This window comes from Gossypium raimondii, chromosome 7, assembly GCF_025698545.1.
Source record: "Gossypium raimondii isolate GPD5lz chromosome 7, ASM2569854v1, whole genome shotgun sequence".
Classification (NCBI taxonomy): domain Eukaryota; kingdom Viridiplantae; phylum Streptophyta; class Magnoliopsida; order Malvales; family Malvaceae; genus Gossypium; species Gossypium raimondii.
This window is the reverse complement of record NC_068571.1, coordinates 47,588,498-47,603,593: the sequence shown is the minus strand read 5'-3', so window position 1 is coordinate 47,603,593 and position 15,096 is coordinate 47,588,498. Positions and strand designations below refer to the sequence as shown.

Here is a 15,096-nt window from a genome sequence, read left to right as displayed (position 1 = left end):
ATAAGAAAGATACTATCAAATATCCATCTGCTTATCTTTTTTTATTGGTTAAACTACACCCATGGTCACTCTAAAATAAGATTTATTCTATTTTGGTCAGATTAGCCAATTAAGTGATTGTGACGTGGTAATTTTTTACTTTTGACTAAAGTTAGGCCCTTCTTTATAATTAGTACATTTTTTTCCTTTCCTTCTCTCTGTCTGTCGCCTGCACCTGCTTCTTTTTCTTTTTCTTTTTTTTCTTTTTTTTTTCCATATGAATTTTTTATTTCAGAAGGAAGCTAAGGAAAAAAAAAATCTTTTTCTTCTGTTTTTGAATATTGATTTGATTGATAAGGTAATCAAATTGATGATATGCCAACATTTTGATCATGTTACAATAACTAAGCTCCTCTTCTGTTATCAAAGATCAAGATTTGTTACTGCCACCCCAACTCAGAAGTGCAGAATCATGAAGGTCATGATCATTGCTTGATAGGAACTCCCTTTCTTGCAAGCACTTATTCGATATGCTTCGAGTGGCTTCGAGTTTGGAAAAGATTAGCACGCATTGCAAATCCATCTTGGAAAATCTTATTGGTTCACAACTGGATCAAGCCCCCCACCACGAAAGAAACGTTACATGTATGATGTGAACCTGGTTCTGAGGCTGGTAAATGCATTTCAGAATGAACTGAGTTGTTGCTCATCCCCGGTTGGATTTCGAAAAGTTGCTAGCCTACATGACTCGTACCTTGTGGAAGTCTCAGCTGATTCCTTTGCAGCATTAGTCCTCCTGCTGCCAGATTCTGCAAGAGAATCCCATGATGGGCTTTCTCAAGCCATAGACATTTATCTACAGGTATTGCTATCAACTTATAAATCTTTACCCTTGTTATAAATACAATTAATTGCTTTGTAGCCAAACCTGATTCTTTATGTTTCTTGGATTTGAAGTAATGATGTTGGTAGAGTAAATTCCTTGTAAGTTGCTTGGGATCAATCAATTCAGGCTTGTAATATTTAAGCAGATTCATTGGATGCTGTTAATTACTTGCTAATTCTAATTTGATTGTTCATACTTGAAAGAGATCACTCTATCCAAACACTAGTTTCTTTTGGGAAAAAAAAACAAAAGAAAAAGAAGTGGCAATAGATTATAAATAAGTCCCTAACTTTAGTCAAAAATAAAAACAATTGTCATGTGTCAATCATTCAATGGGCTAATGTGTCATGTTATCAATCCATTAGTATATTAACGAAATTTTTAACAACAATGACTAATTCTGTAACACCCCTTACCCAATACCGTTGCCGGAGTCGAGCATGAGGCGTTACTTGACTTAACTTAAAAGTTCGGGGCATAAAAATTTACTTTCAAATTTAATTTCATCATTCATAATAAAGCTGTCCACCTGTACAGCAGTCACTAAAATAATTATAATTCAAGCTACGAAACTCGAAATTTAGATCTGTAAATTTTCCCTGAAACTAGACTCATATATCTATTCACCATAAATTTTTCAGAATTTTTTCTTTAGCCAATTAGTACAGTTTATTAGTTGAAGTCTCCCCTGTTTCACTAATCGACTATCCTGACTACTCATCACTAAAATTTAATTATCTCTTATTAAAGGCTTCATATGGTGATTAAACTTATTTCTACTGAAAATAGACTCATTAAGGAATCTATACATATAAATTATAACTCATAATTACTTCTGTACAATTTTTAATGAATTTCTAAAGTCAGAACAGGGGACTTCAAAAACATTCTTGTCCTGTTTCACTAAAATTCAAATATCTAAAAGTATATAATTCTTTTGCTTACTCCACTTCTTTCATATGAAAGTAGACTCTTTCAGCTTTAATTTCATATCTCAGTCAACTTCTAATTCTATTTCCACTATTTTTGGTGATTTTTAAAAGTTACATTAATGCTGCTGTCCAAGAACTGCTCCATTGCAATTTTTAAAAAAAAATTCAATATAACCCCTTTATAATTGTCTAACCTTCCCTGCAAATTTCAAATCACAATCAATTCCAGTATTTCATCTACTTCATTTAAATACTAATGAAGTTCAACCAATCAACCATTTCAAACTAAAAACATGTATATATTTCGATATCTAACGCAACCATAACATTCAAATTTACTTTTTACTTCAATTCCCTATACATGCCATATAAATCCAAAAAGTTGCTTAACATAATCTACCGGAGTATATCTGGATAGTGTGATTCTTGATGTAGATCCGATCCTCCGAATGTATAAATACGTTAATCTACAAAAACAATAAACACACAAATGTAAGCTTATAGAAAAGCTTAGTAAGTTCATAGGCATAAAACATAAATCTTACCAAACACTTGTACACTTATACAATATACACCATTACTAAATTTACCTGTCAACCACAATCTTTGGTGAGTTCCTTGGTATAAACTCACTACTACTTATTCTTTTACCATAATTCCTTTGGGCCCATTTGTCACTTACCATCCTTGATCAAAATTAAGGAACGGTTACGGAAAATTGAGTACTTCACTTTCACTTTGACATATGACCTCTTATCACTTGTCCTTGATCAGATAAGTGTAACTAGGCTACCACTTATCACTTTGCCACTTGATCGATAAGTGTAGCTGAAGCTACCACTTATCACTTTATCATTGATCGATAAGTGTAGCCACTTATCACTTTGTCTCTTGATCGATAAGTGTAACCACTTATCACTTTGTTTCTTGATCGGATAAGTGTAACCACTTATCACTTTGTTTATTGATCGATAAGTGTAGCCACTTATCACTTTGTCACTTGATCGATAAGTGTAGCTAAAACTACCACTTATCACTTTGTCACTTGATCAGAAGTACTCAAATCCGGCGTTCACTTAATTTGATCATTTATTCGATTTTCACATTTTTATTTTATTCTCATTTCAACAATAAATACATTTCATCATACATTGTATAATTCATGAAATTAACATTTAATCATTAAATTTCAGCCATATGAACTTACCTGGGTCGATTTGCAGAATTTGCAAAAGTTCAGGGACTAATCAACTACTTTTTCTTTTCCTCGGCTTGCTTCGGGTTCTCGATCTAAAATACAAATTTATTCATTCATCAGCATATAATTCTATTCTAATCCATTTCACAATTTATGCCCTTAAATTTTCGAAATTACACTTTTACCCCAAACTTTACAGTTTTTACAATTTGGTCCCTACTCAATTAACCCCTCAATTGATCTAATTTTTCTAAATTAACACCTTTTCCAACTATTTTATACTACTACATAGCCTTTCATACTCAAACCGCAACACCAAACCTTAATTCCCAACTTTTTCACAATTAAGTCCCTAAAATCAATTTCTATCAAAATTACTTAATAAAATCATCATATAACAAAATTAAAGATTTAATTCCATGTTAATTCATCATATACTTCCAGCATGTATTCATAGAAACTTTCAAAATCATCCATGAAATCAAAAACTAATGAAATAATTAGTTGGGCCTAATTGTAAAAGTATCAAAATCACAAAAATTAGAAGAAATAATCAAGAATTAAACTTACATGATTCAAATATATGAAAAACCAGCTTGTTTCAGACCTCCTATGGCGTTTTTGCTGATAAATTGTGAAGAGATCTCTAGATTTTTCACTTTTGTCTTTGTTTTAAATGTTTAATTTGTTAAGTTTCCAATTTTGCCCCTATTTCTACTTACATTCTGCTGATTTTTCTTACCCAACCGTCCAGCCCATAAAATTTGGGCCTAATTGCCTTTTAAATCCCTCCTCATTAGTCACTTAAGCTATTTAATCACAATTTAACAAATTTTACACTATTTTCAATTTAGTCCTTTTTAGTTAATTAACTATCCAACCGTTAAAATTTTCTAACGAAACTTTAATACCAACTCAATGACACTCTATAAACATTTCTAAAAATATTTATGGCTCGGTTTAAAATCTTCGAGGTCTCGATACCTCGTTTTTTATTTTAATTATTTTAATATTTATTCCTAGTACACTATTCACTATTTCAAAAAAAATTTCTAACTTCACATTTAACTTATACTTAGTAAATTTATAATATTTTCTACTCGTTTGTCAGATTTAGTGATCTCGAATCACCATTCCGACACCACTGAATATTCAGGCTATTACAAATTCGAACAATTATCTTCATTAGAGCGACTAAATTGAGGAAAAAAAATAAACGGACCACAATAGAACAAACCTTATTTTAGAGTCACCATGGGTGCAGTTTACCCTTTTTTTTAAATGATATCACTAAGTTATTACTAAGTTTGTGTTTTGATTACTGAACTTCAAAAAGTTATAAAATTGTCACTAGGTTATTCGAAAGTTTTCTTTTGAAGTCCGACTAGCAAGCATAAGTAACAATTTGATAATCAGTATGGTGAATTAGTACCCATGGACTAGTAGAAGAACATACCTTAAATCCAAGTTGATCTAATAGTTAGTAACAAAGATCGAAGAAGAAATTTTAAATTTTTTGTCGCAGATTCATAACATTCAAAATTATTTCATAACTGTTAATAATGTAATCAAACAAGACGAAACCTAAGATAGAGGTTGGCAGTTCACCTAGCAAAAAGTTGCTAGAGAGAGAGACAGAGGCAGAGGAATCCTTGACTATGTAGGAACAGTGATATATATATATATATATTAAGTTAGTATACTGAGATGTCACGTGTCATCATGCTATAGGTGACTATGGGTGGATAAGTCAATCAGTTTACCATGATAGACTTAAGTAAAGTGATTAGGGAGGTGATTGGACATGTTATCAATCATTTTGAATCGAACATGACAATTGATGTCATAAATGGCAGTTAGGTGGGCTATTGCGCAACTTAGAGTCAATGAGTTTTCTTAAAGGGTTTTCTCAAAGAGTTGTACTGAAAGGTTGGCCACAAGGAGTAGATCCTTAGGTTAAGGGTTCGAGGAGTACATTCAAAAAGTAAGGGTTTAACAATGACAAAAAAAAATGAACTATAAAAGAGAAATGGAAGAAAAGCTTCGGATTGATGCAAGTGGTACGAATAGAGAAAGACATACAGACTACAACGGCGATTTTAACCGCCCAGTAATTTAGATGAAAACTTTCGAATAATTTGATGACTATTTTATAATTTTTTAAAATTGAATATCAAATATGTAAACTTACAAATAAATCTAGGGTTTAGTTTTTTTTTTTAATAAAGAGACAAATTCCTACCACGTGTGTTTGTCCACACGTGTTGAAAGATTTTTTTATTCTTTCTTAGATTAATTTCACAAGATGTCCCAAACTATGAAGAAAACTTTATATTAGTCCTTAAACTTCAGTACATTTCAAATTGAATTTTCAATCCAAAATACCATTCCAAACTAATTTGTGTAAAGAATGCCTAATACAATTAGCCCTTCTCCTTTTAGTAATTACTTAGACATGAAATAAGAAAATGAAAATTTTAGTTTTGAATTTTAATACTTAAAAGTCTGAATTCCAAACTATTTTCTCAGCTTTACAATTTACTTAATTTTAATTGCAAAGACATTTAGTAATTGAGTTTTTTTTAATTTTATATGTCTTATCTCAATGTTTAATCCACTCTTGATGAAAAATTGGCCAATAGCAGTTGTTATTAATCTTATGAAGTACTTCGAAGTTTATTGAGTCCGCTAAATTATCTATTGTCTCTCTCGAACTCATAAATAAAAGGATAATACGTTTCAGCGCACTCGATCCTACATCCCTTGCATCGACAACAATACTCATATCAGTTAAGTTAAGACTCAATCGACATAAATGCATATACATTTATTTTAATGATAATAGTTATATTAATTAAATATAAATATATTAGCAACTTGCTCCCACAAATGTATGTTGATTGATTTGAGATCAAGGTTGTTTTCATAAATGATATGTCCAAAACATTATTAATTAATCTATTCAAGGATTAAATGTAAATATTATTATAAAATATTTGTAAAGTAATGTATTTGATGATATAATTTATCATTAAATTTGTACCTTATTGTAAAAATGGAAAGTGAATGATTTAGAAGGGATGTGTGCTAACCACGACAATTACAACCATCCCGAGTTTGCAAGTCGTTTTGCAAAGCACATTGTAGAGGAATACTAAGCTATATATTTCGGGGAAATCGTTGTTGTTCATTCAATCATGTGGAGCATGTAAACTTTGGCATATCACTCAATCTCAACTTTGTTTGAATCAAGTGGGAGAAGTAAAGCTAAAAAAGAAAAGGAAAACACATGTCGATAAATAATGTTGAATGGTAATTATTCTTTAAAAAAAATTAAAAGAAACAATATTTCAATAAAATTCTGTGATAATTAATTATTATTTTAGATAAATCTCAAAATCATACTTGAACTTTGGTTTAATGTGCAACCCTATACATAAATTTTGATTTTGTATAATTTTATATTTGAAATTTTAATTTGGTCCAATTCTCACATATTATTAGCACAATTATTAATATAGCATCATTTTATATTTAAATATTGCATAAATAAATAATTATAATTATCAAATTATAAAATAAATTGATGTATTTATTTATTCGGATGTGCATGATTAAATTTGAACTACAATCAAAATTTCATGGGTATAATTGTACCAAATTAAAATTCATGTACTAAATTACACGTTGAATCAAAGTTCATACATAATTTTGAGATTTGTCCCTTATTTTCTTTAATTTCAAAAATAAAAATCTTAATAACCCATGTCGGATTTTGGATGAACAAATCTTTTATAAGTTTGCAGAACTTCCGTTACAACGAACTAACATTGTTTTCAAAGAACTAAAAAGACTAAAAGAGCTATTGGAACAGCAACACAAAATCACGATAGCTCCATAAACTAATCCCAAACCGAGCGATGACCAAATATGCATCAACCAGTCACCGGAAACTTTTTGTTGAGCACCGGGGAAAACCACAACGATAACTTGGGTTACAAGGTTGAGCTACAATTACAACATTAATCACGAAATCCAGGACCGGAGCACTGTCCCCGACTCGGATGAGGAGTTATTCTGAGTTATCTTATTACGCACATTGGTTTTGTGAAGCTACATTTGCACTTCCTGCAAACCATGGCAGACCCGGATGAATGCACTGTTTTGCATCGGCTAGTGGAACGATAGGTCCAAGGAAGATGCGCCACAAATCAAGTATTATTGTGACTAACATTGCAGCGCCTAGAGAATCAACCGCCACCCGAGGTAAGTCCCATAGATCACCGGGTTTCTCGTCAATCCTGTGAAATGAGGTTAGAATATATTACCCAAATGAAACAAATACTACAGCATATGTATATAAAAGACAACAACTTTCTAGCAGACACATAAATAAGCAGAAAAGTTATAGCACGGCCTAAAGGTACATTATTACTTCTAGGATAAACTAGTCACCCAACTATGGCTTTTTTTCTTTTTTGGTCATCCAACCGTGAAAAGTTACAAAATAGTCACCTAATTATTAGTAAATTTCTTTTTTGGTCACCTAAACTATGAAAAGTTACAAAATGGTCACTCAACTATTCAATTTTGTCTGTTTTCGTCACCCAACTATCTTGGATTTGTGGGAGTTTCCATTTTTACATTAGCCAACTGCTAACTAAAAAAGACAAAATTGAATAGTTGGGTGACTATTTTGTAACTTTTCATATTTGGATGACCAAAAAAGAAAAAAAAAACAAAGTTGGGTGACCTCTATTGCAGTTTACCCGTCTACTATTGGTTGCAAACAAGCCTTTACCGCTATGCAGACGTACTTTATTCCAATCCGTATTTCTCAAAGGAACTGTTAAAACTTATGTTACTTGGACTCGAGTGTGAAAGTCAAATACCGGTATAGTCAGATTTTCCAAGTTTTTCCATGTATTTGGAACATTTTTGGAGGCCATATCTCTATATCCACGTGTTAGACAAGGGTATTTTAAGAAATATAAAGAGTTAGGGCAACTTAGGCTAAAACAAAAGCGTTTTATAAGCAATGAATATGGTTCCACACTTTCTTCTAAGCAAATAAACATAAAGCTGGCTTAGTTTCTTACCTGAGAAACATCGGGAAGCTCACGATGAAGTATATAGCATAAAACAAAGATCCCACTTTATACATAGACGCACGATCCACAAAATCATAGTACGGGAACTGCACACGTTCAAATTAAAGTATCATCATAAGCAAAGTTTCACTTCAAACGTTATGCAGATCCATATAGCAGGGTCGTTAGAATGTCAGAATTCACAAGAAATAATGGAAATCCAAAGTTTTCTTGTTGCATGGAATGGTTTCTTAAAGAAAACATGATGACAGTAATACGACTTGCAGTAGACTTTGTAACATTGACAGAATGCTCATATAGTTAGCTTAGAAGAAACCACATTACCAAAAGCTCATATAGTTCTATTTACCAAAAGCAAGAAACCACATTACCACGTACGTTAGAAATAGCTAAAGTCTCGAGATATGCTATGAAATAAGAAAGGGCCAAAATCCATGCCACCTCAGTAGCCAACTGAATATTCTCGGGCAAGCTAGCAATAGAGTGCCTTAATCTGCGAAGTGTCATGTTTGACGTAACATGGTAAAACAGGAAGACAACGTGAGTGAGAAGGAAAGTCGTGTGTGGTACCTGCAAAGAGAAACGGATTAATCAAGTAGACTTGCACCACCAAAATCGGTAAACTGGAAATCGAAATAAACTATTACTATCTGCAGCTTACATCGTTCATTTTCCAAGATGGGAAGGTATAAGAAGCTCCTAAAACCGTGAAGAAATAATGGGTCCAAAAATAATTCCCGACGTAACTAAATATTACAATCCAGACACTGGCCTGCAACAATGACAACAATTACAGTTAAGGCTATAGATAACCTCATATCACAGGAGATTCTACTAATAGGCCGTGCTTGAGATCATTAAAAGTTAGTGAAACAAATATGCATGGAAATTAAAATGGAAATTTGACGAGCATGACGAAAGTATTCTACATGCAATCATGTAACCATAAACTTATTCTAAACAATGATGCAAACTGTCCTAGTGATCATTCAAAGAAGTAAATGAAGAGAAATACGAGGTAGCAAAGGCTAAATGCAAAATATAGAGCAAATTGTGTGGTATCTCGGTAGTCCTTGAAAGTTAGCAAAGATCTGATCCAGCTAAACATATAATCCAAGCATCAACAATTCGTTTTACAAACATATAATATGTACTGAAACGATTATTTAGTAAAACACTTGCCTTAACCCAATAACGGTCCTTCCAATGCAAGCTGCTGTCAGCCTGAAAAAGGAAATAAAAACATTTTTAGTGTGTTAGAAGAAAACAGGGTGATGGGGGAAGCTCCCTCCAATTTGCATTCAGGCAACTAAAGAGTTACAAAGTTTAAGATAGCTTTTTATACTTCAACACTAATGAATAAGTGCACAGAAGAGATAAACTCTCACAGAAAATGAGAGAACAATCCTTACATGTTATATTTGAGGGCTAAACACCTTAAATAAGCCGCAAGAAATGGAACCATGAGATCCCTATAAACACCCAAGACAAGCTTACCCTGCTAATGAGGATCTTGAAATCCATTTACGCCTAGAGGCAAGCAATTTACTTTTAAAACAAGCCAGTTATCAAAGCAATGAACCTCATAATGAAACAGACTACTTCACGATTCTAAGTCGTATTCACTCCCTCCGTGTCAGATCAACATTCTATAAGGAAAAAACCTGAACTTGGTGGATAAATTTACAAGACTTCCAAAGACGAGGCAAATTTTTAGTACTTACACGATTCATTTGTCACTATACCACATCATATAGAGCCAACAATTGGACATATTGACTATATTTAAGCAAAAACAACACGGATAGTTCATCTGCTTAGGCTATGATTTACTTAGACAACATCAAAGGAAGTTCATCCATCATGGACAAGCTTATTATTATAAGATATCAATGACAATGACTTCAAAAAGTCAAACTGAAACATATATAGGTAAAAGTATCTTGGAGGCTCTTGTACTATGAGTCAGATTGGACTTTGCCCCCTTTACTAAAAAAAAGGGTAAATTAGTCCCTGTACATTAGATCAAAGAGCAAATTGGTTCTTGTGTTAAAAATTCCATCCATTTCTACTTTTAAAAACTAGTCCATATAGGTTAGAATAAGATACACGTGGCACGTCACGTGTAACTATCTATTTATTCTTTCAGCCATGCTAGTTTTTAATAGTAAAAATGGATGAAAGTTTTAACATAAATGACCAATTTGCTTTTTGGTCTAACGTACATGGACTAATTTGCTCACTTTTTAGTAAAAGGAGCAAAACTCCTAGTACAGGAGCCTCCATGATACTTTTACCAAATATATATATATATATATATATATATATAGAGAGAGAGAGAGAGAGAGGTCGCATGACTCGAATGCTTACCTTCCCAACAACTAGCATTGGTATCAAAAATGAAGGAATTGCTGACACCAAGCCTATGAGCAAATATTCCAATTCTGTAAAGTTCTGTAAACAGCCATATTTATAGTTTTTAACATGGAGAAAAAAGGAGGAAAAAAAATCAATTAGAGCTTTCAAGAACAGCCATTTATACACAGATAATTTTAACTTCAATAAAAGAGAAAGTATAAACAAAAGTGAAGAATGTTCATGACTGCCACTGTAAGTCAACAGTAAAATCATCCACTTCAGCAATTACACTATAACCAACTAGCGTTTCTCCATTTACTCATACTCTCCTTTCAATCAAATTGTTCCCTAAACTATGTTGCTTGGACTCTTCATTTTCTTCATTTTTGTTAAGGAACTTGTGTCTGTCACCAGAGGTGAACGGTCATTGAGGCCTAGGGGCCTTGCCCCCTAAGTTTTTGAAAATTTTAATTATACCCTTAATTTTTTTGAAAATTTTGATTAGGCCCTCCTAAAATTCTTGATAACTCTCATTAAACCACTTAATTCAACTCTTCAACTTTTTTTTGGAAATTTTCATCAAACATCCAAAACTTTTGAAAGTTTTAATTAGGCCTACCTGAATTTTAGAAAATTCTCATTAAAACCCTCAATTTTTTTTATAAATTTTAGTTAGGGCCCCATAAAACTTAATACCACGATCCACCACTGCTGTCATTCGTATCAGACACACGAATACGGGGAAATAAAATATGTCCACATGAAATTTTTTTTAGAAAAAGCTAACCATATTCGTGTCGGATACAGCCCGAGTTCGAGTACAATAATCACTTCATTTGATTGTAACATGAAGGCAAAGCTATTTGGCATGAAAAATCCCTCAGATTCATTAGTAAATAAATGACACTTCGGATCAAAACCAGCCATCATTGTCATAGAAAAGATCGACTAACTATAAACTCAAATCAAAGAAAGAGTAATAATTGCACAAGTTTGAAAGGAACCACTATGTTACTTGAACTCTTCACTTTTGTTAAGGTACAAGTGTCTGAAACCAGAGGCGGACGGTCATTGAGTCCTAGGGAGCCTTGCCCCCAAGTTTTTGAAAATTTTAATTATACCCTTTTTTTTGAAAATTTTAATTAGGCACTCCCAAAATTTTTGAAAATTATCGTTAAACCGTGGAAAAGTTTTAAAATTTTCAATTCAACTCTTCAAAAACATTTATAAATTTTCATTAAACCTCCACAAATTTCGAAAGTTTTAATTAGACTTACCGGGATTTTTTAAAATTCTCATTCAAACCCTCAAAATTAAAAAAAAAAATAGTTAGCCTCCCAACTTAATGCCAAAATCCGCCATTTTATGCATGAGATGGGACCTCCAGGATGCTCCAAATACATGAAAAATTTTAGAAAAAGCTAACTATATCCGATACAGACCGAGTTCGAGTACAGTAATCAATTCATTTGGTTGTAACATGAAGGCAAAGTTATTTGGCATGAAAATTCCTAAGATTCATTAGTACAAAAAATGACATTTCAGATAAAATAATCCATCATTGTCATAGAAAATATCGACTAACAATAAACTCGAAGAAAAGCAAATCAAACAAAGAGTAATAATTACAAACCTCGTAAAGTTTGAAAGGAACAACGATGCCCAAACAGAGAGTGAGCCAAAATGGAGTGTAACAAAGAAAGAAAAGCTCGCCCCATCTCTTACTCGGATTAGCAGCCAGCCATAAACTTGAAGAAGAAGGAAAATTACCTGATTTAACAATTTCCAGAACAATGGGGATTTAGTTACCTTAAACTCTATAATCAACACACATAAATATTAACGATGGTAATGGGTAAAAAAATTAAAAAGCTAAGAATTTGAGAAACGAAAAAAAGGAGTTAAACTTACCGCCCATGAATAAATATGGGGTATTAAAAATCTGGGTTTCAATCGAAATTGAATTGGGATTGGATTTGGTGAAAATGGAGTGTGAGTGATGAAGTACAAAGATTTAAAGGGTTGAAGAAACAGCTGCTAGATTTGAAGAGATTCCCTTCTCTTTTTTATTATAAAACTTGTCGTTATCGTTGTTTTGTTTTGAGTCAAAGCCTAAAATCGAAAGGGTTAATAAACAATTTGGTATATAAGTTTGGTTTTAATGTTCAATTTGATACCTTTTTCCTAATTTAGTTCTTGGCTCTTTTCAAATTGATACATAAGTTTTTCTTTGTCTTGTACAAGATTTTAGTTTCAATATTCAATGTGATAATTAAGTTTTTTATCCCAATTAAGTAAATATGTTTTTTCTTAAAAATAAATTAATGTAAACTACTCCCAAAGTCATTAAATTAGTAGTAAGTTACATTTTGGTCACTTAATTTCAAAATGTTGCAAAGTAATCACTGAACTATTCGAAAGTTTACATTTTAGCTACTAAACTTTTCAGAAATTTTTATTTAAGTCACTAATAAGTGTTAGAACCATAAAACTCTAATATAAAATTTAGAACGTAAACCAATATCTATCATGTTTGATCATTATGAACAAAACTAAATATAGAAATGTACATGAATCTATCAATATCTTGAAATCTTCAAGACTTGTGGGTTTGATCTTCCAATTTAAGGCGTAAGTATTTTAGAGAATGTGGCTCTATTTTTTTTTAAATATGAGATGTCGGAAAAGTTACATATGTGTTACTTGGGAACCATAATCCTTATATATAACTTTTGCACATTGATCTTAATTTATAATTAGCTCATCATCAATTAGAAATTAGTTACAATAGTATCTACATATATTTGGCCCGTACTTTATTTAATAACTGAAGCTAAATAAACCTTAACCAAATTAAATCACTTTTGATTTAGGCTAACATTTTATTATAGTAAATATTAACATGTAATTATTCTTATTATATATGTGATGTCCATATTTTTCCAACACTAAGTTGTTAAGTTTTTTTTTAGTTCGACTGCGAGTTCCAAAAGATGATTCAACGATCAGTATGGTGGATCAATACCCATCAACCAGTAGAACATACCTTAGATCCAAGTCAATTTGACGATCAACGTTAGAGATTAGAAAAAAAAAGTTGTTTGGATTTTGGTTTGCAAATTTATAACGTTAAAAGCTTTTTTATAGAGAGAAAAAATTAAACTATAAAAGAGAAAGGAAACGAGAGCTTTCGATTGATGCTGATGGTACAAACAAATAAGGCCATACAATAGTGATCTTAACAGTACTATGACTTAAATGAAAACTTTCAAATAGTTCTATGACCATTTTGTAACTTTTTGAAGTTAAGTAACAAAAACATAAACATACTATTAGTTTGGTAACTTTAGATATAGTTTGTCCAAAAAATTATATATATGTATATATAGAGAGAGATGTCCTCTGCCCACGTTCATCGAGCCTTATATACCTTTAATCTCTTGCCTTAATGTGCCACATGTCAAGCCATTATTGGTGGATCAAAGGCAAGTGAGCTAGTGGGTTGGCTTTATAGGCATGAGTATAGTGGCACTATGACGTGCCTTAGGTCATCTTAGATGGGATGTGATAGATGGAGTTTAGAGGTGGCAGTTAACAAGTGGACACCACTATCGAAGCCAGAGGATTCTTGAAATGAATTTTTCATGAGGAGTCTGAATGTATGCTTATGGCTTAAATGGTCTGAGTTGTCCTAACAAAGTGTATCAAGATGTAAAAGTGAGGACTGAAGTAGTAAATGACTTCTTGTGATTTTACAATTGTGTGGGTGGTATCGACTTCTATTCATTACGCCTATACCCTTTTAATATCTCAGTTTCCCCTTGGTTAAAAGATAAATGTAGAACCTTAAACCTTAAATCCATTACTTTCTAAGTGTTTTATATGTGTTTTGATATTTTATATTTTAATAGGCGATCTAAGTAACGTGACCATACAACATACTAGAATGACGTGTTAGCATCAATTTTCAAAGTGTTCTAAAATAACAAACTAAATTTTCAACAATTGAACCTATCACCCTTAAAATATTTTCAAGTATTATAAAGCTAAAAAAAGTTTCTAGAATGTCTTAAACAAATTATGAATGTTTTTTAGTACTACATAATCCTTTAAAGATGCTTCCAAGCAGTTTTTAAGTTAAGTATCAATACCTTACATGTGGGTATTATTGATACCCCTAACATAATGTCTAATAGCATTTTTTTAGAGGACATGATATTGATAACTAACTTTATGCATCAATACATGGCAAGTTAGTAGCCACAACACTATCTACAAGGGTATGATACCGAATCTCATTTATGAAGAATTAATACATGCCTTAAAGATATCAATACTTGAAGGTATTGAAGTTAGAGGTATCAATACCTTTAATTACAAGATGTTATTAATGCATGAATTTAATACTTCCAATCTCTAGAATCAATCTCAAACTACTACAAATAAAAAGGTTAAACACTAAATATAATAGAAGGGAGTATAGCCTATTGAGTTATTTTTATAGATTCTCATTTCATTGATTCATACTAGATAACGAGCTAACATTTTGACCATGGATTTCCCAATCAAATTCATTTTATTATTAAAAAATATGTTACTTAAAAGCATTAAAATTATATTGAAACTTTTATT

At 31.8% G+C, this 15,096-nt stretch overlaps 1 protein-coding gene across 1 annotated transcript; it reads right to left on the bottom strand.

Moving 5' to 3' along the window:
* Nucleotides 1–6,768: 6,768 nt before the first annotated feature.
* On the bottom strand, nucleotides 6,769–12,536 carry LOC105786328 (cycloeucalenol cycloisomerase). The gene is made up of 8 exons (XM_012612707.2): nucleotides 12,376–12,536; nucleotides 12,098–12,234; nucleotides 10,477–10,560; nucleotides 9,289–9,330; nucleotides 8,768–8,878; nucleotides 8,485–8,676; nucleotides 8,095–8,192; nucleotides 6,769–7,296 (listed from the first exon to the last, which is right to left on the bottom strand). Exons 1-8 carry the CDS (start codon nucleotides 12,380–12,382, stop codon nucleotides 7,086–7,088), a joined length of 882 nt encoding a protein of 293 aa, XP_012468161.1. The 5' UTR covers nucleotides 12,383–12,536; the 3' UTR covers nucleotides 6,769–7,085.
* Between the last annotated feature and the right edge of the window lie 2,560 nt (nucleotides 12,537–15,096).

Bases quoted from the DNA above. Each gene is read 5' to 3' on its own strand.
- LOC105786328 (XM_012612707.2), bottom strand. The intron at 10,561-12,097 runs GTTTGTAATTAT...GGCTGTTTACAG, and splicing joins TTCCTTTCAAACTTTACGAG to AACTTTACAGAATTGGAATA. The intron at 8,193-8,484 runs GTACGTGGTAAT...GAACGTGTGCAG, and splicing joins AGACTTTAGCTATTTCTAAC to TTCCCGTACTATGATTTTGT.